Here is a 27,667-nt window from a genome sequence, read left to right as displayed (position 1 = left end):
TTCCTGAGGACTAAAGTTTTTCCATGTTAATGTGCTCCTCTGCAGATCGGGGCCATCTCTAGGACTGGAGGGAGTTGTCTCTGGAGCTCAGGGTTCTTTCCCTCCAGCGTCTCCCAGGACAGCGCTCTTGTCCTTCTTTGTCTTTCCTTCCTATCAGTTGGGACTTACTTAGTGAAAGTATAGTGACGGTCACTTTATTGTCTTTTGAAGTAGATATTTATATTGTACTGGGGCTCTCTGCCTCTTGCACAGTGTCTCTGGGAGGATTTTTGTTTTTTTTTTAGACAGGGGCTCACTCTGTCATCCAGGCTGGAGTGCAGTGGCACAATCATGACACAGTACAGCCTTGACCTCCCGGGCTCAAGCGATCCTCCCACCTCAGCCTCCCAAGTTGCTGGGACTACAGGTGCATGCCAACATGCCCGGCTAATTAAAAACAAAAAACAAAAAACAAAACAAAAAAACCAAACTTTTTGTAAACACAGGGTCTCACTATGTTGCCCAGACTGGTCTTGAACTCCTGGGCTCAAGTGACCCTCTTGCCTCGGCCTCTCAAAGTGCTGAAATTTATAGGCTTGAGCCACTGTGCCTGGCCTCCAGGAGGTTTTTAACTTCCACTCAGATGAATCCAGGGAGAGAATCTGTTTGAAAGTTTGAAAGATTAAAGACAGTCACATCAGGATAAGAAAAGAGATGAAGCATATCTTCCCTGACCAGACGCAGAGACCACGAGACATTCAGGCTCACAAAATCTGGTTCTGACACATTTAAGTATGCCAAGCATTAAAATGAGTCAGAAGAGCCCCTGGAAGTGACTTTCAGCCCTGATCTGAAACTTTTGAGAAGTTTTCATGTCTTCAATGAGGCGTTTTTAAACTTAAAATAATCTCTGGCCAGTGGTTGGTTTTGTGTGTGTGATAGCATGCTGATGTTGTTTTTTTCCTGATTGATGTAGACACATATTAATTCTACCAATTGACTCTATCCTGACTGAGCTTAGGTGAACAACGACAAAAATTAACATGCCAGTGGAGTGAGGATGGAAGGATCTTTGTTATTTCATTTCTGAGCCTTCTGTGCTCCTGAGCTATGGAATTACCTCCTCTGCATGCTTTGCTCCTGTTCTCACTGGCTCTGGGCACTTTGGGGCTGCTGGCCATGATGAACAGCACTACAGTTAGTTTTGGTGTGGGACCGTTCTCTAGGAGAGCCTACTCTCTCTTGGTGTTTCAAGCCAGGGAGTGGGAACAAGGGGATATATTTCTGCCAGTGGAACTTTGCTTGTTAAAATAAAATAGGGCTTTTTTTCCTAATAAAAATTATCTGCAAGCCAAACTCTCTGTATTTACCACTAAGTCTTTATTGTTGATGTGAAGCAAGTTGTAGTAAAAAGCATGTTTCTCTGGTAGTCTATCGCATGAGAATTCAGGTCACTTCCACAAATATTTGTTGAGAGTATGTTGAGAATGGTGCCAGGGGCTGGAGACAGAAAGATGAATAAAACTCCCTGTGTACTCCCTAATTGCTCACAGTCTGGGGAGGGGACAGCCATGCAGGCAGTTAACTAAGGAGGGGTGATGGCCTTGTGCCCTGGTTCAGTGGCAGGAGCCACCCTGTTTCTAGCAGCACCTATATTTGAGAAAGGGTCACGTAAGGGGCTGACTTGAGCACCAGGGACCATTTTCAAAATAAGGCCACTTATTGTTTGAGATGTCTGGTGACCAAGTCCTATTTTAATTCTTTTATTTATTTCATTTTTAAATTATTTTTAAATTTTTTTTTGAGACCAGGTCTCACTCTGCCACCCGGGCTGGAGTGCAGTGGCTCTATCATGGCTCACTGCAGCTTTGACTTCCTGGGTTCAGGTAATTCTCCCACCTCAGTCTTCCAAGTGGCTGGAATTACAGGAGTGCACCACCACGACTGGCTAATTTCTTTTTTTTTTTAATTTTTTAATTTTTTTATTTTTTGTAGAGACAGGGTTTTGCTATGTTGCTCAGGCTGGTCTCAGACTTCTGGGCTGAAGCTAACTGCCTGCCTTGGCCTCCAAAAGTGCTGAGATTACAGGCATGAGTCACTGTGCCAGACCCCTATTTTAATTTTAATTCTTTAATTTATTGCCTTTGCCACTTTAAATTGCTATGTATTCAAAGATTTGTTGTTGTTGTTGTTTGGTTGTGGGCATAAAAAGCTACATTTTCATTGAGGTATCCTAGTTTTAAACACTTGTGTATTTACATATTGTGAGAATTGTCTTATCTCCTTACCATTTTGCTTCTAAGGGTCACACTGTACTCTTTGTTTTCTTGCGTTACATTTATTAATTAATTTTTATTTTCTAGAACAAGCTTTGCTGATCATAGTGTTATATTTTTGTTTTCTGACATTTTATTTAGAATATGTTTATTTATTTATTTAGGCTATCCTAGAGTTGGTCTTAGAACCTCATAGAATAAATTTAGCTATTTACATACATCCTATTCTATAGCATAGATTAAATAACACAGACACTGTTATTTATAGGACCTTCCTGTGATATGATGCTGAATCACTTCTTATTGGGGAGTAGATATTTGACCTTCCCTTTTAATATTTTCTGCAGATAGTTGTTCTGGATAAAAACATTTCTACTGTTTTTAAAACAAATTTCAATAATGTATGTTTTCCTCAAAAATTATCCATTTCATCTAGCTTTTAGAAATTATTGGCGGCTGAGTGTGGTGACTCATGCCTGTAATCCTAGCACTTTGGGAGGCCGAGGTGGGTGGATTGCCTGAGCTCAGGAGTTCGCGACCAGCCTGGGCAACACAGGTGAAACTGTGTCTCTACTCAAATACAAAATAAATTAGCTGGGCATGGCAGCTTGTGCCTGTAGTCCCAGCTGCTTGGGAGGCTGAGGCAGAATTGCCTGAACCCGGGAGGCAGAGATTGCAGTGAGCAGAGATCATGCCATTGTACTCCAGCCTGGGCGACAGAGCAAGACTCCGTCAAAGAAAGAAAGAAAGAGAGAAAGAGAGAAAGAGAGAGAGAGAGAAAGAAAGAACGAACGAATGAACAAAAGAAAGGAAGGAAGAGAGAGAGGAAGGGAAGGAGGGAGGAAGGGAGGGAGGAAGGAAGGAAGGAAGGAAGGAAGGAAGGAAGGAAGGAAGGAAGGAATTGGCAACAAATATTGCATATCGAATTTTACAAATAATATTTCATATTCTCTGAATTGCTGGTTACATCCCTCTTTGTAGTCCTACTTGATATTATTTCTCTTTCTCTCAATCTCTCTCATCAGACCCGCCAAAACTTTTTTCCTTGTATCAGTCCATTCAACCTGTTTACTCAGATGGCTATCACAGCCCACACAGGAATTGATACCTTTTTTAAATGACAATGGTACCTTAAAGTGGTACCTTAAATTACAGTACTTTGGAATACTGTGGCATGAAGCAGTTTATTTAAAGATAGAGAATCATAGAAAGACTACTGGTCTTACTTGAAGCAACTTCCAGTGTAACTCTGGGCAAATAGTTTGTACAAGCTATGGCTTCCTTGGGTATAAAATGAATGGAACATGTGCTGGTCCACCGCACAGCATTGCTGTAGTGATCAAGTGAGATAACGTACATGAGAGTGCTTTGAAAAATATGAAGCATGAACAAACAGGGTGTTACTGTCACAAAATAATGTTGCTTTTAGGTGCTATAGAAAAAAAAAAAGGAAACAGCCCTTTTCATAATGTTTAAAGCATTTTTTCTACACCACAAAGATTATATAGACTCTCTTCTTGAAAAAGTCTGCAGGATTTGTCCTGATGAATTATTTTAGTTTCAGGGGAAAGTATTTCCTCATCACCCTCCCCCCAGCATAAAAAGTTCTCATTCTACTAAATTAGAACTGTGCACTAAAGACCCATTCAATAAAGGGCACTGAAATGGAAATTAACTCAAGTCTGCTTTCAATTAATTTGAATTCCCCAAAGTGCCAAACTTTCCTTTTCTGTCACAGCAATAATTGGAAAGTAATAGACAATCCTCAGTTTTTGTGGTCTTATGTGTGTATGTGGGGAGGAGGATACACATTCTAGGTCAGTCTAGGGGAGGGTCAGGAGACTTTTCAATATTCTTTAGGTTTCTGTTAACTTATTATTTTAAAAATTTTTTCTGAATTAATTTTACAAAAATATGGCTATAACTTCTTATCGTTTCAACATTCTTATTTCTCTATATCAATGATTTTAGAACCTTTGTTTTTAAACAGCAGAAACTGATCTTCAAAGGAAATCCTTTCCCACCAGGCACTATGGCTCATGCCTGTAATTCCAGCACTTTGAGAGGCTGAGGCAGGAGGATTGCTTGAGCCCAGGAGGTTGAGGCTGCAGTGAGCCATGATCCTGCCACTGTACTTCAGCCTGGGTGACAGATTGAGACCCTGTCTCAAAAAAAATAAAATAAAATAAAACAGGAAATGCTTCCCCAAAAGCTGTAGTATGTGAATCAGAAAAGAACAGAGAGACTCTGGTTGAAGGGGGTAAGAAGGGGGATCCAGAACCCCACCAGCTTGGTGGCTTCCTCTCTCCACTCAAGACAGACTCAAGAAAGCCTGAGGGCTTCAAAAAATATAAACTGAAAACCATTGCTTTGTATCATGATAGGCATGATATAGAGACCAACAGGCTCTTTCCAGAAACTTAACATTATTTTCCTTAGTGTTTGCCAAGGCCTGAATGGGTGTTTTTAGAGGTTAGCACTGCAACCGTAGAGATGGAAAGAAAGGAGGAAGGTCAGGGAGGAATAGGAGCCACATTAACTTGGTGAGAGGCATGCGGCAGCATCTGATGGTTATTTATTCAAAGGCAGGCAGTGCTTCAAGGGTTATCAAGGGCAGCGTGAAGAATTACTAGGCTCAGAGTGAGGGATTCCCAGTACAAAATGAAGAGCAGACTGCAAGTGAGATCTCAAAGGGACTGTCATAATCATAGCAAGGCTTTTTCCAGAATAAGTCATATTACCTGTCTGTGTAATCCTGTTATTAACCTCCCTTTTAAACTGTACCCTTTAATACATATTCATTATCACAATCATTCTCGTCAACCTAGAAATTCTGTTCTGGAAACTCAGCTTAAGAAAAGATGTCCTAAATATGAAGAAAAAGGACTCTATTCCTTTTTATATCCACTTATTATCGTAAAAAACAGAAAAATACCCTAATAATTGGGGGAGGGAAAGAAAACAATGACACATTTTGTCAAGCAACTATTTCTTAGTCAATAAATATAATGATTGTGAAACTATTTGGAGAAAGCCAGGTGTAATAAATGAAAGAACCAGTTCCAGGGCCGGGCGCGGTGGCTCAAGCCTGTAATCCCAGCACTTTGGGAGGCCGAGACGGGCGGATCGCGAGGTCAGGAGATCAAGACCATCCTGGCTAACATGGTGAAACCCCGTCTCTACCAAAAAATACAAAAAACTAGCCGGGCGAGGTGGTTGGCACCTGTAGTCCCAGCTACTCGGGAGGCTGAGGCAGGAGAATGGCGTAAACCCGGGAGGTGGAGGTTGTCGTGAGCTGAGATCCGGCCACTGCACTCCAGCCTGGGTGACAGAGCGAGACTCTGTCTCAATAAAAAAAAAAAAGAAAGAAAGAACCAGTTCTGAAATCATGTGGATGTACCTGAATTACATTTCTGGCTCTCTTTGCCATGATCCTGGGCATATTATTACCTCATTTTCCCAAGCCTCAGTATTCTCATCTGGAAAATGAGGATAATGATATATCCTCAACAGAATCAATATGAGATTTAATTAAATGAGACAATAGAAATAAAATATGAAGCATCATGTTTGGTACATAGCAGCTGTTCAACAAATGTTCCTTCTCTCTCCACCATTCCTTACATAGCATATGGGAAAATGCTTATGCTCTGTCAACAAATTTTTCTTTCTTTTTTTTTTTTTGAGATAGGATCTTGCTCTGTCACTCAGGCTGGAGTGCAGTAGTGCGAGCCTAGCTCACTGCGGCCTTGAACTGCTGGGCTCAAATGATCCTTCCACCACAGCCTCCCAAGTAGCTGAGACTACAGGCTCTGTCAAAAAATTTGACGAACTTAAGGAAATCTATAGTTTCCTAGGAAAATATAAATGACTAACTAGTTGAAAAGCTGCCTAGATAAATTTCTTTTGAAGAAACAGAAAAGGGCTTGAAGATCTGACTACTTTTTAAAAAGGGTACCAAGATCAAATGGTTTCATAGCTATGCTCTATTGTCTTTTAAAGAACTGATAATTCCAATGTAATTGAAGTTTTATAGATTATAGAAAAGATGGAAAACTTCCAATTCATTATGGCTAACATAAGCTTAATGACAAAATAAAATAGAATAAAAACCAAAAACTATCTACCAGCTGGGTGAGGTGGCTCATGCCTGTAATCCCACCGCTTTGTGACAGACCAAAGTGGGTGGGTCACTTGAGGCCAGGAGTTTGAGACCAGCCTGGCCAACATGGCAAAAACCCGTCTATACTAAAAATACAAAAAATGTGCTGGGTGTGGTGGCTCATGCCTGTAATCCTAGCTACTCAGGAGGCCGAGGCACGAGAATCACTTGAACCCAGGAGGTGGAGGTTACAGTGAGCCAAGATCGTGCCACTGCACTGGGGGACAGAGTAAGACTCTGTCTCAGAAAAAAAAAAAAGAATATTTTAATAGCAAAAGTGACCACAAAGTCAAAAGACAAAAAGATAAATGGGAAAAAACATTGCGTATAACAAATAAACAGTTAATACATGTTATTTAGAAGCTCTCACTATTTGGTACAAAAAAAAAGGCTGATAACCCAAAAGAAAATTAGGCAAATCAGAGGACTAGATAACTGACAGACGAGCAAATCTTAATGTATAGTAAGTATACGACACAGAGGTGCTCAGTAGCACCAGCAATCAGCAAAAGTAGCTATAAACTATCACCTGTCACCCATCTGACTGACAAGAACTAAAAAGTGTTAACATCCACTATTGGCTGGAATGCAGGAGAAAGGCATTTAGGCAATAAATATTCCTGGGGGAAATGAGAATAGTTATAGCCTTTTGGGAAAGCAGCCTAGCCACATCTATGGAAACTCCACATAAATAAAAGCACCAATATGTAAAGCTCTGTGTACCAAGATGTTCGTTGTGGCATTGTTTGCAGTGGCAAAATAATGGACATAAAGGGAATGTTCATCAGTGGAGAAATGGTTAACACAGTCATTTGTACCATGGAATATTATGCAGTCATTATAAGTAATTTCTTAGGGCCAAGCATGGTGGCTCACACCTGTAATCCCAGCACTTTGGGAGGCTGAGCCAAGCAAATCACGTGAAGTCGCGAGTTCAAGACTAGCCTGACCAACATGGTGAAACCAGCCCCTACTAAAAATACAAAAATTAGCCAGGCATGGTGGCGCACATCTGTAATCCCAGCTTGAAACTGGGAGGCGGAGGTTGCAGTGAGCCGAGATCTCACCACTGCACTCTAGCCTGGGCAACAGTGAGACTCCATCTCAAAAAAAAAAAAAGTAATTTCTTAGATGTATAACAATTAACTTGGAGAGATTGCCACAGTGTATTACTTGAGAGTAAGATACAGAGAAGTACAATATGTAAACCTACAATGACAACCCCACTCCATATATGTATATTCCGTATATGACTGTATGCGATTATATGAGGATGGATAAAAGAATGAAAGAATACCAAAGATTATTAACATCAGTTGGGATTGGGGAGGAACACTTTTACCTCTGCTCAAAAAGCCACAATAAAAACAGTATAAATAATAATGGTCCAATTTTAAAAAAAATTTTTTAAAAGTTTATCTTCACTTATTTTATCTGTACAACAATAATCATCCCATGTTTATTTTATTTTTTCATTTAAGAGATGGGATCTTGCTATGCCTAGGCTGATCTTGAACTCCTGGCCTCAAGCAATCCTCCATCCTTGGCCACCCAAAGTGTTGGGATTACAGGCATGAGTCACTGCACACAGCCATGGTCCAATTTTTAAAAGAAAGTAAAATGTTTATGCTATAATATAGGTGGGAAAGGTAGTTACAAAATTTTAGGTAGGCTTCATTAATAATTATGTAAAATATTCTAGAGAAAAAATGTTAACAGGCAATACAAACAAGTGATCATGATAGCTGTTTAAGTAGAGACATTATAGTTGCTTTGTCCCCTATATACTTTCCAAATTTTCTCTCATGTAGGGTTTTGGTTTTTTTTTTTTTTTTGGCCTTTTTTTTTTTTTTTTTTTTTTGAGACAGAGTTTCGCTCTGTCCCTCAGGCTGGAGTGCAGTGGCGCGATCTTGGCTCACTGCAATCTCTGCCTCCCGGGTTCAAGCAATTCTCCTGAGTAGCTGGGATGACAAGTGTGTGCCACCACGCCTGGCTAATTTTTAAATTTTTAGTAGAGCGCAGTTTCACCATGTTGGCCAGGCTGGTCTTGAACTCCTGGCCTCAAGGTATCCACCTGCCTCGGCCTCCCAAAGTGCTGAGATTACAAGCGTGAGCCACCATAGCCTGGCCTCTAATGTAGGTTTGTTGCTTTTGTAATTTACTAAATAAAATTTCTAACTCACTATCCATCACACGTGTTTATTATGTGTCATGGTGGTTCATGCCTGTAATCCCAACACTCTGGGAGGACAAAGTGGAAGAATTGCTTGAGGCCAGGAGGTCAAGAACAATCTGGGCAATATGGGGAGACACTGTCTCTACAAAAAGTGGAAAGTTAGCCATGCGTGGTGGACATGCCTGTAGTCCGAGCTATTTGGGAGGCTGAGGCAAGTGGGTCCCTTAAGCCGAAGAATTCAAGGTTACATTGAGCTATGATCATGCCGTTGCACTCCAGCCTGGGAAAAGCAAGACTCTGTTTCTACAAAAAATAAAATAAAAGAAAGTCTTATGCCTTGAAATAAGTGGTCACATGTACATATGTGAGCATGAGGATATTCTAGCTCAGAAAATGTGTAAGTTTTCATTTTACCTATGATATATGGGTTTTTTGTTTTTTGTTTTCAATTATTTGTAGATTAATGACTAAATCTCCAGGAAAATCACCCACAAAATCCCTTAAAGGTATGGCTTTGCATATTTAAAGATTTTCTTCCCCCAAATAGTAACAGAAATCGCTTCTAAAGACCATTTTTAAAGCTGGGTGGCTTTGGGCAGGCCACTTCTCTTCCCCTCCTTAGGTCTCATTTGCTTCTTTTATAAATGAATAACTTGGATAGAATAATATTCTTAGAGCCTCTTTGACGGTAATATTCTGCGATTTCATTATATTCATCCTTGAATGGATTAGATGTCAAGTAAATTAACAATTGCTAAGGAGAAGAAAGTTTTCATCTTAGAAATGTTTGTATCAGCTATGAAAAAAGATTGAAGATAGTTAGGGAAGATGCCTTAGCTTGCCATAACTTTCATGCTTACGTGAAAAATGTGCAAGAGTTTAAACAGCATATGGCTTTGACTTTGGGCCTTTCTTTATATTCGTCATTTATAACCATATAGCTATTTTCCAATGGCTTTTTACCTGTGTGTACCCTCCCACCCTGCCAACTTATTATTTTGCTTTATAAACCTCAGTATGTGAATAAAAAGTATTTTTGTTTTGGTTTGGATACACTCCATATTTTATAATAAAGTCTTATTTATTATTTTTTTTTTTGAGACAGAGTTTCGCTCTTGTTGCCCAGGCTGGAGTACAATGGGACGATCTCAGCTCACTGCAACCTCTGCCTCCCGGATTCAAGTGATTCTCCTGCCTCAGCCTCCTGAGTAGCTGGGATTACAGGCATGCGCCACCACGCCCAGTTAATTTTATATTTTTAGTAGAGACAGGGTTTCTCCATGTTGGTCAGGCTGGTCTGGAGCTCCTGACCTCAGGTGATCCACCCACCTTGGCCTGCCATTATAGGTGTGAGCCACCGCACCCGGCCTTTTTTTTTGAGACAGAGTCTTGCTACGTCACCCAGGCTGGAGTGCAGTGGTTGATCTCGGCTCACTGCAACCTCTGCCTCTCAGGTTCAAGTGATTCTCCTGCCTCAGCCTCCCGAGTAGCTGGGATTACAGGCACCTGCCACCATGCCAGACTGATTTTTGTATTTTTAGTAGAGACAGGGTTTCACCATGTTGGCCAGGCTGGTCTCGAACTACTGACCTCAAGTGATCTGCCCACCTCAGCCTCCTAAAATGCTGGAATTACAGGCATGAGCCACCACATCCAGCCCATAATGAAGTCTTAAATCAGCTTTCTTCAGATATAATTTATGTAAGATAAAATGCACCCAATTAAAATATACATTCAATGAGTTTTGGCAAATTTGTGCACCCATATACCACTGACACAATTAAGCAGTAGAACATTTCTATCATCCAAAAAAGTTTCCTGTGCGGCCAGGCATAGTGGCTCATGACTGTAATCTCAGCACTTTGAGCTACTGAGGAAGGAGAGTCGCTTGAGCCCAGGAGTTCGTGACCAGCCTCGGTAACATAGTGAGACTCCTGTCTCTATGAAAATAAAAAAATTAGCCAAGCATAGTGACCTCCATCTGTAGTCCTACCTACTCAGGAGGCTGAGATGGGAGGATCACTTGAGCCCAGGAGTTCAAGGCTCCAGTGAGTCATCATAAGGCCACTGCACTGAAGCCTGGGCAAGAGTGAGACCTTGTCTCAAAAAAAAAAAAAGAAAAAGGTTCCCCGTGCCTCTTCCCAGTTATCCCTCCACCTCCTGCTCTAGGCAACTGTTGATCTGCATTTTGTCACTATAGATTAGATTTGTCTATTCTAAGTGATGAACAAAGTTTAAACTTGTGTTTTCTTAATCTTGGATAATGTTCGTATCTTTGTGTTGTTTCAATCAGGTTTCTTAGTTGTAAGCAACAGAAAACAATCTCTGGCTGATTTAAGCAGCAGAGGAATTTGTTGAAAGGAGATGGACAGCTCAGGGAATTGCTGGGAGGCTGGAGAATCGAGTTTGGGATTCTATGGCCAGCAGCAATGCCTAAATCACATAGTACAACTGTTCTAGTGAGGAAAGCACCGAAAGTAGCACCTGGAATTTCCTAATATGTTTGTAACAGATAATGGTCACCACCACTACCCTCACTACCACTGCTGTCTTAGAAGGTAGAAAGAATATCGAGTATCTGCCTTAGGAATTCTTTTTGCAACTGCCAGTGTTAATTGGGGTAGGTGCATCTGAGTGGTATGTCCTAGGCATGTATCTGTCATGCCTTAGCTGCAAAGAAGGCTAGAAGAACCTGGTGCTTTCAGCCTCTATAGTGGGAGGCATCTGATCAAGTCTCATAAGGCAGGGGAATTCTTCAAATTTAGGAAAGGGTTAAACTGCTCTATGGCTGAAAAGAGGGCCAGTATCCACAACACTGACTGTGTGCTAGACTGCATTCTGACTTTGCAGCTTCATGTCTAATGGTCACATCAGACATGGCCTGTTTGCTAAGCATTTCCTGGGTGCAAAGGAGTCTACCAGGTGCCGAAAGTGGGGACAAGGCTATCAAGGAACACACTATTTAATGGAATAGAAACAGATGTATTGGCCTTCATATCTGCTCAATTTTTTCTCCTTAAGATAATTTCCCTGGGGCTGGGTGTGGTGGCTCACACCTGTAATTCAGCACTTTGGGAGGCCATGGTTGGAGGATCACTTGAGCCTAGGAGTTTGAGACCAACCTGGGCAACATAGGGAGACCCCATCTCTACAAAAAAAAAAAAAAAAAAAAAAAAAAAAAAAAAAAAAAATCCAGGTGTGATGGCATATGCCTGTGGTCCCAACTATTTGGGAGGCTGAGGTGGGAGGACCGCTTGAGCCCAGGAAGTCAAGGCAGCAGTGAGCCATGATTGCATCACTGCACTCTATCCTGGGTGAGAGAGCAAGACCTGCTTGAAAAAAAAAAAAAAAAGAAAAATAGAAAATTTTCCTCTAAACATACGTACTTTGCTAGTAAAATCAAGTATATGTCTTAACTTTAACGTGATTTGATCCCAAAAAAATCGTAGCATATTGAAAACACTAATCTAAATCTTGAAGTAATGAATTCATGTGTATTCACAAAATGTTATTTACCTTTACGCTAAATGTTTACTCAACTTAATATTTTTCCTCTTCTGAAATTGCATGTATCTCAAGCTGTGTTCCTTTCAATTTTTTTAAGTTAATATATGAAGTAAATCCAGTTTCTTTGACAGTTTTACCTGTTATCCTTTACTCTTGATTTGAATTGACAGGTGCAGGGAAGAGGAGGTGGCCTGAGGCAGGACGATGAGGATGCAATGTTGAAGAATAAGCTGGAGAAGAGAAGTAACCGGCACTATGGAAAAAACCAAAACAAAGCAAGGTCAGATTTTTCCCATGTCTTGTTTTAGGACTTAGGATTCAAGGAATGTAGGTTTTTGCTTTGTCTTACCACTGTCTCGAGACATGACAGTATGTTAACTATTTTCATTTCCCTATCATCATATAATGACTATGAAGAATATAGACTGGGCACTGAAAAAATAGGAAATGCGATTAGAATTTGGTCTGTGTTGTTATTTTATTGTTCTTAGCAATAACTTTAGGGCTGCCTCAGAACAACATGCTGGGTAAGGTCAAGACACAGATTCAACTAGACATCTATCATCTTCTAGACTAGCCTAGAAACATAAGTGCTTTCTCTTTTAATCTTTACCATATAGAAACAACTATATAGAAGTAGATTCTGTTACCATCTCCAATTTATGGAAGAGGAAACAGTCATAGGGAAGTCAGGTGACAACTACAAAGTATCAAAGTTAGGTCTGGGATCTGTATCTTTCCTCCCAAGCCCTGATTCTTGCTATTATACCAGGCTGTTGGGACATAGTATGAAATTGTCTAAATAATCTTTACTCAAGCTTATGCAGAAAGTTTGGGTAACCTCAAATCATATGGATTTTATAGGGACAGCCTGCTGTGTGTATAAATTCTGGGCTAAGGTTATATATTATTTATGGACTTAAATACTGAGGCTGGAGGGGTTTCCTGTACCAGCATGCCTTAGGAGAACAATATACACATCCACACAACCAAATGTTTGCAACCAGGGGCTTCCTCTATAAACTGCTTGATGCATATAACATGACACACTGGAGAAGAAGCTAAATGGATAAGCAACTAGCTGAATGTTTTACATGGATTGCCTCATCTTTATGGCCAACCAATGTGGTTCTGAAAGTGCATTCTAGGCCAACCTCTTTTTCTCCCTAGGTTGTGAATGGTTTTCTTTTCCTTTCTCTTTTCTTTTCTTTTCTTTCTTTCTTTTTCTTTTTCTTTTGTTTTTTTTTTTTTGTTTGTTTGTTTGTTTGTTTGTTTTTTATTTTTGACAGAGTTTCGCTCTTGTTGCCCAGGCTGGAATGCAATGGCACAATCTTGGCTCACTGCAACCCCGCCTCCCGGGTTCAAGCGATTCTCCTGCCTCAGCCTCCCGACTAACTGGGATTACAGGTGCCTGCCACCACACCCAGCTAATTTTTGTGTTTTTAGTAGAGACAGGGTTTCACTATGTTGGCCAAGCTGGTCTTGAACTCCTGACCTCAGGTGATCCACCCACCTTGGCCTCCCAAAGTGCTGGGATTAGAGGCGTGAGCCACCGTGCCTGGCCTGTGAATGGTTTTCTACAACCTACTACTTCCTCTGTGTGTGCCCTGTGTTTCCTGAAGTCTAGTATTATACATTACTGTTTTCTTCTGCCTGCATTTTTCCCAGAACCTTTCCATTGACAATTCCTTCTATCAGCCTCTTGCCCAGGAGGACAGCAAGATTCCCTTAGCTGAACTTGGCAGTGACAGCAGGGCAGAGTTCAGAAGTCTGGCAAAGATCAGAGTTGGGGGAAGTAGAGGATATTTTATGCAGGCTTGCTGAGATCAGTAAGTGCCTGGTGAAGAGCCGCCTTTCTGACTGTAGAACTGTTCCCGCAGGTCAATTTCAGTTAGCCTCAAGAACATAAGGGAGACACTTCCTGCAAATTCCTTTCTGGCTATTTAATAATCACACATCATTCAGTTTGGTTGAGAAACTTCCCTACTGTGGTAAAACGTGGTTTTCTATTGCAAGAGAATATCAGGTAGATAACAGTTTAGTGATTAGGATGTGTGAATACGGACACCACCTACTTCAGCTCATTTTTTGTTCCTCTGGAATCATCGTTTTCTCGTCATGCAGGCACAGATGTAGGATCCTGTAAGTTTCCTTATTCCCTGCATGTATCTGGAGAGGATAGGGACAGAATGAGTAGTGTTGATTGAACAAAGCTTTTTCTCCCTGCAGGAGAGAATGAACATATGCCGGTGAATAATCCTTCCACGCAGATTTACCAGGTAAAGACAAATCAATTGTTTCGAATGCTCCCATGTATAATAGTGATGACTGACTATTCTTTATGTGTAGATGTTTTTAGCACTCACAAGTGCTTCCACATATATCGTTGCACTTGTTCTCTTAACAGGACTGTGAGACAGGCACCTCAGTGGGTCTCGCCACTCACAGTGCACTTTGGCGATAATGATTTTTTTTTTTTTTGAGACAGGGTCTTGCTGTGTTGCCCAGTCTAGTCTTTAACTCCTGGGCTCAAGCTCAGCTTCCTGAGTAGCTGAGACTATATGTGAGCACCACTGTGCCTGGCTGAGAACTCATTATTGAAACACAAGTTATCCTGTTTATGAAATGCAGCACTATCACCCCCGGCTCAATTCTGCTTCTCTTGCTTGCTGCCCCTATCGCCATGGCCATTACACTGCAAGATAACATTTCCATCAGAGAGGAGAGGGCAAGATCTGTTTTTCTTACTTTTCTATTTTAGCAGGGAGAATTGAGAATGAAAAGGGGATTAACATTGCAAATGTTCAAATATCTGTACAGGAAAACTTTCAAGCTCTTTTAAACAATGGGAACAATTTGCTTTACAAGGAAGATGAAAGTTCTGCAAAACATCTTTGCAGTAAGAGTCATAGGAGATTGCTTTGGTCCTCTAAGTGGTATTCACTTGGCTTCTGTCTCCCAACTGTAAATTTAAAGTACATCTCTGTTCTTAAAAATCATGAAACTTTATTCTGACATAATTTGTAATATAAAAGCAGCTTGGGCTAGGGAAACCCATGCTCTTCTCCAGACTTCAGGCAGTGCTGCCTGGAATATGTGAAAAGGAAGAAAACATTGACAGAGCTTGGTGGGGGTTGGGAGAAAGGATGCTTTCAAAGTTGATCTAAGGTTTTAAGCCCTGGTCACTAGGAAAAAGAGTACTCTCTCAAACAGAAATACAGGAGTCCAGAAGAGTAGATAGTTTAGGGGAAATGTTATTTAGATTTGTCTAGTTTAAGTGACGGTAAAGTGAAAATGACAACTAGTTCCCAGAATTATCAAGTAAGAGATCTTTGCTATAGAACAAACTGGGGCAAATCAACACAGGATTATGGAAACATGATTTAACCATATTGCCCCTACACTCAGGCCAGCTACAGGATGAATGGGGGAAACAGCATCATTTCAATTGAATACACATTTATTGAGCAGTTACTATGTGCAAAGTCTACTGCTTAGCCTCATGGCAGATTAAACAGATGAAACAGACATTCTCATTGATTTTCTGTGTCCACAACCTGAAAAACACATAGAATTATAGTTTTTACAAGGTAGGCTGATGAAAGGATTGTGATAGAAGCATTGATAAAATTCTGTGGGGAAGGGATGAATTAGTATTGACTGGAGGATTTGATTTAGGTACTTAAGGACAAGTTGATCTTTTGACAAGTATGTATAGGTAAGGTTGTTTTGGGCAGGGAGACTAGCTTGAACAAAGGCCTAGAAGCAAAAAAAATGGGTCTTCACTCAGTGCTGCTTTGATGCCTCACTGGTCCAAGTCCTCCAGATGCTTTCCCTGTCCACCTCCCCTCCGTTCTCATCTGACCTGTGTATGACATTTGAATGAGTGTGAGTACCTCTTTAAAGTCAGGTATGATTTAAAGTCTATTATAGATTTTATGTAGGTCACTCCCTGAATGTTGGCTAAATATAGCTGCAGTGGGGGTGGCCTCATTATCTTATTGCACTACAAATCCTAGTACATCTGTTCGCAGTGGAACACACAAAGCAATGGAAATGAAGTTGGTCTATATGACCTCTGTGATGCTATTATAACCCCATCCTTGTTTTAAAAGAACACTTCCTAAGCCCCAGTCTGTTTACTCCAAGCAACATTTAACCAAAAGAAGAAGAAGAAAGAGGAGAAGTAAAGAAAGAAGAAGAGAAAGAGAAAGGAGGGAGCTGAGGAGGAGTTAACCATAATAGAATAAAATCTATAATAGAAGGGAGGGCACCTGAAGCAAAATATAGTATTTTGGTAGTTCTCTACCTCATTTTATTTTCTGGATAGATCCTATCCCTACCTGACATTATCATATGTATCACCTCGTTTGTTTTTTAATTTTCTGTCTTCTCATCTAGAATGTAAGCTCTAAGGGCAGGAATTTAGTCCATTTTGCTCTCTGTTGTATTCTCAGTGTAAAGTACAATGCCTGGCATATAATACATATTCAATAAATATGAGATGAATGAATGAATGGATGACTATATTACAAGATGTCTGTATTGCTTTGAGCCAAGAGGTCTCATGCAGTCACTCAGTCTTGTGCCAAACAGTGTTGGAAAGATTTTGTCTGGTTCTTTGGAAAAAAAGAAGAGATCCTCACTTCATACCCCAATCAAAACAAATGCCAAAGTGGATTAAAGGCTTAATATAAAAAATTCAAACCATAAAATTTTAAAATAAGTGGGTATTTATTTTGTCTCCAAATGTGAAATATCTTTCTAAGTTAAAAAGCAATGGAAGAAATCACAAAGAAAGAGATTTGAGAGTTCATCCACATTACAATTTAAACTATTTCCATAAAAAAAAAGTTAAACAAATTCAGAGGCAAATAACAAAATCAGAAAGACACAACAAATATTTCAAAGGTTTAATTATAAATAAGTAGTTCATGAAGGTCAATAAAAATGGAAACTTCTAAAACCCTAATAGAAAATTAGCAAAGAACACAGACAATTTACCAAAGTAAAATTATAGATAGCGAAGAAAAAGTTGAAGCTCAAAGAAGCAATGATTAAAATAAGGAGTATTATATTTTGACTAATTAGCAAATAATAATTAATAATATTTAGTTCTGGTTAGTGTATGTAATTGTTAGAAACTTTTAGAAAAGTCTATTCCCTATTTCCTTTTTCTTTTATCTTTTGTCCACTGCACATACCCCTCTCAAAGTCGTTGAATCAGATCTCTTTTCCCGAGTCAGATGGTATCATTTCACCCTAGATTACTTCATTTTGCATATGGATTATTAAAATTATGATCTCATTAACATGAGAGGGGACCCCATAATTAAGGCAACAGACATAGTAACTGCACAATTTAATGCTAGCCCAACACTCACACTAATGATTTCAACTCCAACTGTGTTTTAAGCTCACTTGTAGTCTTAGGAATATAAACACTATGGCTTCTTCTATTTCTATTGTTTTATATATTTTATTATTCAAGGTATGTTTTTCTAAATCCATGAATTTAGGACATTACATATCATATATAATGTTTCCAAGAATATACAGCCATATTGCTATAACTTTTCAAATCCGCTTGTCAAATATAATTTGTATAGTTATTAATTAGTTGAATATATTGCCTCCCTGTGATATAGTAGCTTTCCCTTTGGGTCAAACACTACTTGACATCTTTGACCCACAGGCATTTCATATTTAGGAATTTATTCTAAGGAAATAATCTGAAATATATACAAAACTTTAAAACAAAAACATAATATGACAGCATTAGTTATAACATTGAAAAATTACAAGCAACATAAATTTCCAACAAAAATGAATGGGTAGGTAAACTCTGGCAAATTCATAGGATGGAATATCATGTAGCCATCAAATGTAGACATTTAGAAAAATTTTGAAGGCTATCATAAATGCCTTATTAGAATATTAGGAGGGAAAAAAGAGAGGTAGAATCAAAATGTATCTGCAGTGTGATTTCAACCATATAAACATGTGCATTTATATGCATAGAACAAACTAGAAGGAAATGTGAGTGTTAATGGTTGTACTGAAATGAAATTTGGGATGATTCTATTTGGCGATTCTCTTTCTTCTTCTTTATTTTTCTCCATAATGAAAATAATTTAAGAAAATAAGTGATGTTCCAAAAGAACCTCTAACTGAAACACTATGGGAACCAGTCCTACAGTAATAGGTTTCATCGTCAAAACTGCTGTTGAAAGTTTTCTAGGATTTGTAAATCCTGATTGAGACTCAGTCTCTTTTTGCCATTGAGGAATGTTCTTCTGATACTAGAGAAGTTAACTTTTCTAGGCCTGTGGTGTATCCGGGGATCAATAAGATAAAGTTCCAGCACACCAGGCTGCATGTCAGTCTCAATAAGGCCCTGCAAGAATGACTTGAAGGGTCAGCCTCTGCAGGGAATGTAGAGGAGTAGATATAGGAAGTTTACTCTCGACATTCAGATTACTTGCTCCTCACTTTCTATTTTAAATCATTGCACCTCTGGGGATCAATAAAGAGCCCTACAATTGGAAGATGGAAGTTGGCAGAAAACTCATGTTGCTTCTGCAGTGACCCTGGTTTAGGGGGAAAACCAAAGCAATTATCTTGGCCTCCTTGCCATCGTGTATGTGCCACTGTGAAACACCTGGCTTTTGCTTTTATAGAATTGTAGGAATTGGGAGGTTTCCCAAACCTTGACATTTATGACTTTGCAAGGTTCCCAAGCCACAGGTCCAGTCCCCCTAATTTACCTCTTGGTAGCCTCCTGGCCTGGGTAATGTGGAAAAAAGGAAGAAATGCCCATAAAACACACGTTAAAATTTGTGAAAATTAAGTTTGAGGCCTGAGGGATCTTTCATGAAAAAAAATTGGAAGACACTGATTAAAATTCATCTTAAGAAGAGTTAAGAAGCCAAGAAAAGAAAGAAAATTGAGAATCAGAAATTAAGAGCAGGAAATAGGAAGAATTCGGACTCCTCTCCCCTATTTCTTTGAGCCTAAGATGCCCTCTGTGGTACCGTAGGCTTCGAAGTACAAGTCTTCCCTGAACCTACCTCCAGTGGGAGCCCGCCTCCAGCGGCAGGATGGAGGGATCATAACCTCTCTAGAGCAGCTTCATGAAAAAATCAACGAGATGAGGAACGTGTTCAACTCGCTGGAGAACAAGGTAGACACCCGTTTCTAATCCTTGGGGTGGGCTGTGGGCTGTCAAAAAAGAAAGCTGAAGAGAGAGCAGAGAAAAGATGTTAAGACTGTGTCTTCACAGTATTTATTGTTTACAAGGGAGTGGTCAGGTTGATAGTTGAAAAGCACTCTGTGGGGGCTAAAGATACTAAGATCCCTCAGCATCTTAAAAGTGACATGTTGTATCAGGTGTGTGTCTTCCTGACGGCTTCCCCTCCCTAGCTGGTCAGGGCTGTGAAGCTGTTTACAAAGCAGTAGCAACACTTCAGTGGCAGGTACCCATGGAGCTCAGAGTAATATGTTGGTAGGAAATGGGCTCACGACTCAAAAATAGCTTCAGAATTCCCAGAGCTCCTATGTCACCTGGCTGTTAGGGGAAATTTTAATAAGTTTTTGAGAGCTGGGGTTCTGCAGGCAGGAAGGTCCTTTTCCTAGGAGTCTGCTGCTGCCTTTTGGTCTCTGCAGAAAACTCTGCCTAAGGAAGCAAGGATAATGAAACCTATTTCTGTTGGGTAGTGGTTCCCTTTTTTTTTTTCCCAAGCAGGAAACCTAAGTGAATGTTACTAAGAAGAATGTCAGCTTTCCTTCTTCCAATTTTAAAACTTGCATACATTTTTGATTTGATGTTATATAGCCATCACTTTTGTTTATTTTGTTTACAGAAGATACATTTACATAATGAAAAATTACCAGATCAGAAAGTGGTTGATCTGGTGATTTAATTCACCATGATGACTGAGTTAGGATGTAAGCCAAAATCAATTGCAAAGATTAATTATAATTAAAAATGATTGAAATGAAAAATAGATTGCTCATGATGTTTCCCAGCCTTCTAGCCCCAAATACTTGACAAGCCCTGTTTTTTTCCTCAAAATGATCTCTCTGGTTCCTCTTATTTCTCTCTATTCCCAGCAATCCTTTGTAAGGCACAATGAACCACAAAATCCTATATTTTTAAAATGTGATATAGGAGACAAAGTCGCTGTATAGTGAGTCAGAAATGCCATTGCAGGTGAGAATCATGTGGATGACCTGATTCTGAAAATTTTCAGAAATACACATTCAAAGAAATTTTTTAAGGTATCTGGACTTTAGTTTTCATTCCTTTAAAGTAAAAATACTTGAGACCGGGCGCAGTGGCTCACGCCTGTAATTCCAGCACTTTGGGAGGCCAAGGCGGGTGGATCACCTGAGATCAGGAGTTCAAGAGCAGCCCGACCAATATGGTGAAACTCCATCTCTACTAAAAATACAAAAATTAGCTGGGTGTGGTGGCACATGCCTGTAATCCCAGCTACTTGGGAGGCTGAGACAGGAGAATCACTTGAACCCGGGAGGCAGAGGTTGCAGTGAGCTGAGATCGTGCCACTGCACTCCAGCCTGGGTGACAGAGCAAGACCCTGTCTCAAAACAAGACAAAACAACAACAACAACAACAACAACAACAACAACAAAACTTGATTATAGAATAAACCTTCTAAATGGTTCTGTTTTAAAGAGACACGTAGAGCTAAGAGTTCCTCTACTTAACAGAGTGTAAGATCATAAATGTCAAGAAAGTAATGTTATTATCTTATTGTTATTATTAACTTACTGTCTGTTGAAAATGCTTTTTTCATTTGTTCAATAAATAAAACTGAACTTTAGAAGTGCTCCATTTTCTCCATATTTCTGTTTGTGCTTAACTTTTTGATTTACCACCTAAAGGGGGAGAAGAATGAACATTTCTTGAACATCTGTATACCAAGTATGTGCTGTGGTAGGCAGCTTACCTATGTTTACTCATTTAATTCTCAAGGCAGCCCTGTGAAATAGATATTATTATAGCTGTTTTATGGATGAGAAAACTGCTACAAAAAAGTTAACCAACATTTCCAAGGTCTTAGTACTTTAGGGTAGAAGTAGGATTTGTACCCTTCCTGATCCCAAACACCTCTTTCATCGTGTCAAAGTTGACCTACATGACCAGGACTGACTGCTGAAGATGATTCATATCACCATCAACAACATTCTGAGCTCCTACCATATCCTAACAGATATTTCTGTGCCTTCCTTATGAGTTAAAGCCCACCATCATTGAAAATACTGTTACCTCCTTTCCCATGATATCATCTAAGAGTATTTTTTTTTAAAAAAAACCTTCTTTCCTTTCAAATAAACTCTCAGTTATGCTTAGTTGTTTCTCTGTTTATTCTTTAATTTCTTAAGAAAACAAGAACTGAATTTCCTTGCCTCTCATAATAACCAGAGAGAATATGACCCATTTTCTTCTTTCACAGAATTCGAAGAGTTATTGGATCAAGATTCACATACATGTTTCTTTTCAAGCAAATCTCATTTTAATCAAAGGTGTTAGAATAAATAGAAGCTTGTAGAAGCACTTGTAAACTTAATTAACAGCTTGCTTTCTTGTCATTTATCAAGCTTCAACATGTGCTGTATATAAAGAAGACACTCTTTTTCTTAGATAAACGGGGCCAAGGTTGTCTTAAGTTGTCCAAACTGAAGCACACTAGTAAATGAGGTCTGTAGATTTTCAGGAGCCTCATTTCTCAAACAAAAGAAAAATTCAAGGGCCAATGGTGCCACTTATAATAATTTCCAGCAAATTGAATTAACTTTTCATGCGTTATTTAGTTGCAGGCACTAGCCTCCGAACTCAAAACTGGTTTCACAGAAGCAATGCAAGAATTGTCAAGAATTCAACATGGAGAATATGCTTTGGAAGAAAAGGTTAAGAGCTGCAGATGTTCCATGGAAGAAAAAGTTACTGAGATGAAGAATTCATTAAACTATTTCAAGGTAGGCCCCTCTTTAATTTCCCTGCTGACAAGAGAATTTTGGTCTTAGTAACAGGAGTAGAAAACTTGCCTTTTTCTGGCTGGGCATGGTGGCTCACACCTGTAATCTCAGCACTTTGGGAGGCCAAGGCCAGCGGATCACAAGGTCAGGAGTTCAAGACCCCCCTGGCCAATATGGTGAAACACTGTCTCTACTAAAAATACAAAAAGTAGCCGGGTGTGGTGGCGGGCGCCTGTAGTTCCAGCTACTTGGGAGGCTGAGACAGGAGAATCACTTGAACCAGGAAGTGGAGGCTGCATTGAGCTGAGATCATGCCACTGCACTCCAGCCTAGGTGACAGAGCAAGAATCTGTCTCAAAAAAAAAAAGAAAGAAAAGAAAAAAGAAAACTTGCCTTTTCCATAGCAGTCAAATATAAGAATTTTCCTCTGGGCCATTCATAGTTATCATGGAAAAATATCTTTCATGTTTTCTTTTTTGTAGCTCTGTGTTAAAATTTGATGCCACAATGGAAGTATAAATTTTTTAAATCTCTCATTCATTCAAGAAGTATGTATTTAAAGTGTACAGTGTGCTAGATTATGTGATATACTTTTACCCCATATATAACCCATACATTACCCATAATAACCTATCAGATATTAAGAACCAGAATAACCTTGTCTTTGTTTCATAATGCTAGTTGTCTGGATACTTCTAAATTTCAATTGAATTAAAAATATTGTACAGTCAATACTGTGCTAACCCATGTACCACGTTAAAACATAGCAATTCTTATTTTTTAGGAAGAACTGAGCAATGCCATGTCGATGATCCAAGCCATTACCTCCAAACAAGAAGAAATGCAACAGAAAATCGAACAGCTTCAACAGGAGAAGCGAAGAGAATCTCGAAAAGTTAAAGCTAAGTGAGTGTCTTTTAAAAATGTACCAAAGGCAAACCCATAAGCAATGGCTTCTGCAGAGGCACCCGGAACACCTTCCCCACTCTCAGTATATAGTCTGCTGGCCACTGTGCTCCACAGCTCGGCATGCGACGGAGGTTATAGAATTATAAAATGGGTTAATACCAAAGACAGATGGTACCTATTACATAGAAAAATCCATTTAATACGATATGTAAAATGAAAGTGACATAAAATGGCATGAATGCTTTGATTACAAGTATAAAATATGTAAAATAACAACTAGAAAGATACACTCAAAATAATGATAGTTGTTTTAAGATAGTGGCACCATCAGTGATTTTCTTTTTTTATTAATTTTGTAAAATGTCTCTAATGCAATTATTATTTTAATTCTAGGGTTGAAAATAAATTTATGTTAAACGATGTCTGGACCTGGTTGAATCAAGTAAAGTTTCACCATTAAACATATGTAATCTTTATTGTCACTTACGTGGTTGTGGTTTTGTTTTTCCTTTTTTCTTTCTTGGTTTTTGGAGACAGAATCTTGCCCTGTTGCCTGCGCTAGAGTAGTGGTATGATCACAGCTCACTTCAGTCTTGTACTCCTGGGCTCAAATGATTCTCCCACCTCAGTCTCCTGAGTAGCTGGGACTATAGGTGTGGCCCCCATGCTAGCTAATTAAAAAAAAAAAATTGTAGAAATGGGGTTTCCTTATGTTTTCCCAGGCTGGTCTTGAACTCCTGGGCTCAAGTGATCCTCCCGTCTCGGCCTCCCAAAGTGTTGGGATTACAGGCATGAGCCACAGTGCTCAACTTACATGTTTTTAATATTATCAAATTGAAAATAGAAATGTAGGAATAATATGTGTGTGACCTTGGAGAATAGGTTGTTTTCAGGAGAGGACTTGCTGCTTTCTGGTACTTTTGAATTGCATTGCTAAGCAAATATAAATCATTTCAAGCAAATTGTCACCACTGCAAACTCTAAAGATCCCGACGAGAAGGAAGCCAGTAACAAAAAAATAAGAATGTGGATATTATAATTAGAAGGGTGATTTGTAAATATTTGAAGTTTTTTCTCCAGCTGAGGTGATGAATTAAGTTGAACCATATGAATTGCTAGTATTTGACTACTTTTAATTTTCAAAAATAGCAATTTATATAGTTCAACCTAATAATTCAGACATTTTCTTGAGTTGTTCTGAACTGAATCTCCTTGTAACCTATCAGATATTAAGAACCAGAATAGCCTTGTCTTTGTTTCTCTTTCCTAGGAAAACTCAAAAAGAAGAGCACAGCTCACAGGCCGGGCCTGCCCAAGCACAAGGAAGTCCTTTTCGTTCAATCAATATCCCTGAGCCTGTTCTTCCAAGCGAAGACTTTACCAACCTTTTGCCTTCTCAGGCCTATGAAAAAGGTACAGTTCACAAATCATACTGAATTAATAAAGTATTTTTTCCCCGATTCCCAGGGCTTAAGAATGGGCTTAAACCCTCCATCTTTGTTAAAAGAAAATGGTGTATTGCGTAGAATTTTTCTGCTTGTAACTGAAATTTAGAAGAATCCAGAGGATCTAAGAGACCACAAGAGTCTGCCCAATTTTAAATATTTTTTTGGGGGGGGGCAGAATACTAATTTGGATACTTCTAAATTTCAATTGAATTAAAAATAATTTATTGTACAGTCAATACTGTGCTAACCCATAAGAGAGAAATGTTAGAAAAAATATCGCTTACTCTAATAAGTCATTTTAGTGGCAGTCTAACTCAGCACCTGTCTTTCTCTGGAAAACCAGAGCAGATGCTGACTGTGGGCTGAAACAGTCACCACTCTTATTCCTGACCTTTGGGATGTTAGATATTAAAAAATGGTACCGAAGAAACTGGCTTTCCAGTGGAGGTCTAAGTTTTGGTTATTAACTTATGTTCAACTCAGGAAAAGTAAAAAAAAAAAAAATTGCCACGTCTTTGTATCCTCAACCATGTCTACCAAAGCACCTGTAGACAGAAAAATAAATGTAGATATTAACATTGTTTAGATGACATTTCCTCTTATTTATGGTCTCACGTAGAAAGTCCTCAAGACAAAGACTCAATGATTTCTCAACCAACTGTCAGTGTGTCAAAGGCAGGGTTGGTGGTTTTCTATCCTTAAGACTAATGGAACAATTTGGTTTATATGCTCATAGACAATGTGTATTCTGAATAACTGAATCTAAAAATCTAAATCAAGTGGCTTTTAATTGGTATACTTCAAAGTACAGATTTGCCTTTTAATTTTTTTTTTTTTTTTTTTTTTGAGATAGAGTCTCGCTCTGTCACCCAGGCTGGAGTACAGTGGCACGATCTCAGCTCACTGCAACCTCTGCCTCCCAGGTTCAAGTGATTCTCCCACCTCTGCCTCCACCTCCCAAGCAGCTGGGACTACAGGCATCACCATGCCTGGCTAATTTTTTGTATTTTTAGTAGAGACAGGGGTTTCACCATGTTGGCCAGCCTCGTCTCGAACTGCTGATTTCAAGTCATCCACCCACCTCGGCCTCCCAAAGTGCTGGGATTACAGGCGTGAGCCACCGTACCCGGACTGTCTTTTTATTTTTATTTTTTTACCTGTTTGAGTAATTCATTGAGAGACTGATAGGCGCAGCCTAGGAAAACTCACTTGATCCATCTGGGGACTGGGTTCATTGCAGATGGCTCTATTTTCTTTCCTCTAGGACATGAACAGCTCTACATAAAAGGATGATCCTATCTGGGAAAGAGTATAGTATAGGATAGGCTTAGAGTTCAATGCCAGTCTGGAGCAGCTAAACATGTTCATAAGATAAAAGGTTAAAAATTATCTTTACAAAGTAAATTTGTGCATGTCTAGACAATGTGTAACAGCCCCCAGGGACATGAATAATCACAGAATGTGTTGAATCCACTGAAAACAGCTGATCCAGATGATTTTAGTGCCCACATGGATTTCAGTGAACTATTTAGTGGCAATTCCTCCTTCCTTTCCTCCTGTATAGACATGGTCATAGTTTATTTTACTGAGTTGCTGCAGAAATTTAAGAATAATGTGCCATGATAAGACATTCTGCACATACTTGGTGGCAGATTGTGTTAAAACTCAGGGGTCAAGAACCAAAAACTCAGAAAGTCTTGGCTTATCCACTGTTAATGATAAAATAGTACAACTGTTATCTATTGTCCCAAAGTTCAGTAGCTTAAAATAGCAAACATTCATGGTTCACAGTTTCTCTAAGTCAGGAATCTGTGCACAGCTTAGCTGAGTGCCTCTGGCTCAAGGTCTCTCATTAAGGCTGTAATCAAGGTGCTGGCCATGGCTCTCATCTCACGTGAGGGCTCTACTCACGGGGGATCTGCACCAAGCTTACTCACTTGGTTATCGGCAGGCTCCAGTTCTTGTAATATGGGCCTCTGCAAGTTGCTGCCTTACAGTTTGGCAGCTAGCTTCTCCCAGGGCAAGTGATCTAAAAGAATGCTCAATACAGAAGCCACAGTGTGTTTTTTTTTTGTTTTTTTCTTTTTTTGAAACAGAGTTTTGCTCTTGCCGCCCAGGCTGGAGTGCAATGGCACGATCTCAGCTCACCACAACGTCCACCTCCTGGGTTCAAGCGATTCTCCAGCCTCAGCATTCTGAGTAGCTGGGATTACAGGCACCTGCCACCATGCCCTGCTAATTTTTGTATTTTTAGTAGAAACGGGGTTTTGCCATGTCTCTGGTCTCAAATTCCTGACCTCAAGTGATCTGCCCACCTTGGCCTCCCAAAGTGCTAGGATTACAGGTGTGAGGCACCATGCTCGACCCACAGTCTTTTTAGAACCTAATCTTAGAAGTGGTAGTCTGTCTTTTCTGCCATATTCTATTAATTAGAGGCTAATCAGTAAATCCAGCCTTTACCTTAGGGGAAAGATAACATAAGGGCGTGAATGCTAAGGGTGGGGATAATTGGAGCCATCTGGAGCTGCTTACCACAAATAGCTGACGGCCCCTGTCTGAGAAGGCAGCCAATTTATGTGAACCCTGAGGCAACAACTTCATTTATGTGCCTGATAATTGTAGAACTTGTCAGTTTGAAAATATCATTTTACAGGCCCAAGTATACCTTTCCTTTAGGTTCCTTTCCCCACCCAAGAAACTCCCAAGATGTTCAGCCTCCCCACTCCTGACATATTCTTGCTTGAGAAAATTGAAAACTAATTTTTTTGAAAGATACGGTTTTATCATCCATCTCTTCTTTCTTACCTCCTATTTATTCTACCCATTCAATATTGGCTTTCATCCTTACCACTTCACTAAAATGGTTTCCTTACCTCTCCTAATAGTTTTTGGTACCCTTGATACCCACCTTCTTGAAACATTCTCTTCTTTTAGCTGACATTATGCTTCTTTGATTTTCCACCTACTTTCTGGATGCTCCTTTTTAGATTCTCTTTGATTCCTCATCACCATCAGAATAAAGTCCAAGTTCCTTAACACAGTACATGGCCGTGTTTTAACTTGCCTCTGCTTTTCTCTTCAGACTTATATTTTGTTACACTTGACTTCTCTCTCTCTGCGTTCAAGCCTCCCTGACATTTTCCCTCCCTCCATCCCTCCCTCCCCCTTCTCTCCCTCCTCCCTCCTCTCCCTCCCTCCCCCCTCTCTC

At 39.6% G+C, this 27,667-nt stretch overlaps 1 protein-coding gene and 1 long non-coding RNA gene across 3 annotated transcripts in view; one reads left to right on the top strand and one right to left on the bottom strand.

Moving 5' to 3' along the window:
* LOC108520888 (uncharacterized) overlaps nucleotides 1-27,535 on the bottom strand; it is a 43,647-nt gene extending 16,112 nt beyond the window's left edge. For both annotated transcript variants that reach the window (XR_001883051.1, XR_001883050.1), the window contains exons 1-6: nucleotides 27,368-27,535; nucleotides 25,669-25,758; nucleotides 20,895-21,001; nucleotides 19,171-19,337; nucleotides 14,176-14,269; nucleotides 12,238-12,353 (exon numbers count right to left, since the gene is read on the bottom strand). This is a non-coding gene — a long non-coding RNA (uncharacterized LOC108520888). The remainder of the gene's footprint in view (nucleotides 1-12,237; nucleotides 12,354-14,175; nucleotides 14,270-19,170; nucleotides 19,338-20,894; nucleotides 21,002-25,668; nucleotides 25,759-27,367) is intronic.
* ARHGEF33 (Rho guanine nucleotide exchange factor 33) overlaps nucleotides 1-27,667 on the top strand; it is an 88,421-nt gene that overhangs the window by 17,656 nt on the left and 43,098 nt on the right. The window contains 5 exon segments of the mRNA XM_017860434.1: nucleotides 12,271-12,380; nucleotides 14,330-14,379; nucleotides 21,938-22,102; nucleotides 22,887-23,008; nucleotides 24,282-24,424. Coding sequence (XP_017715923.1) covers nucleotides 12,356-12,380; nucleotides 14,330-14,379; nucleotides 21,938-22,102; nucleotides 22,887-23,008; nucleotides 24,282-24,424 — 505 coding nt within the window. The 5' untranslated portion in view covers nucleotides 12,271-12,355.

Source organism: Rhinopithecus bieti, unplaced genomic scaffold, assembly GCF_001698545.2.
Source record: "Rhinopithecus bieti isolate Rb0 unplaced genomic scaffold, ASM169854v2 scaffold_52032, whole genome shotgun sequence".
NCBI classification, from domain to species: Eukaryota; Metazoa; Chordata; class Mammalia; order Primates; family Cercopithecidae; genus Rhinopithecus; species Rhinopithecus bieti.
Note: the sequence above shows the minus strand (reverse complement) of the source record. Positions and strands in the feature narration are given on the sequence as shown.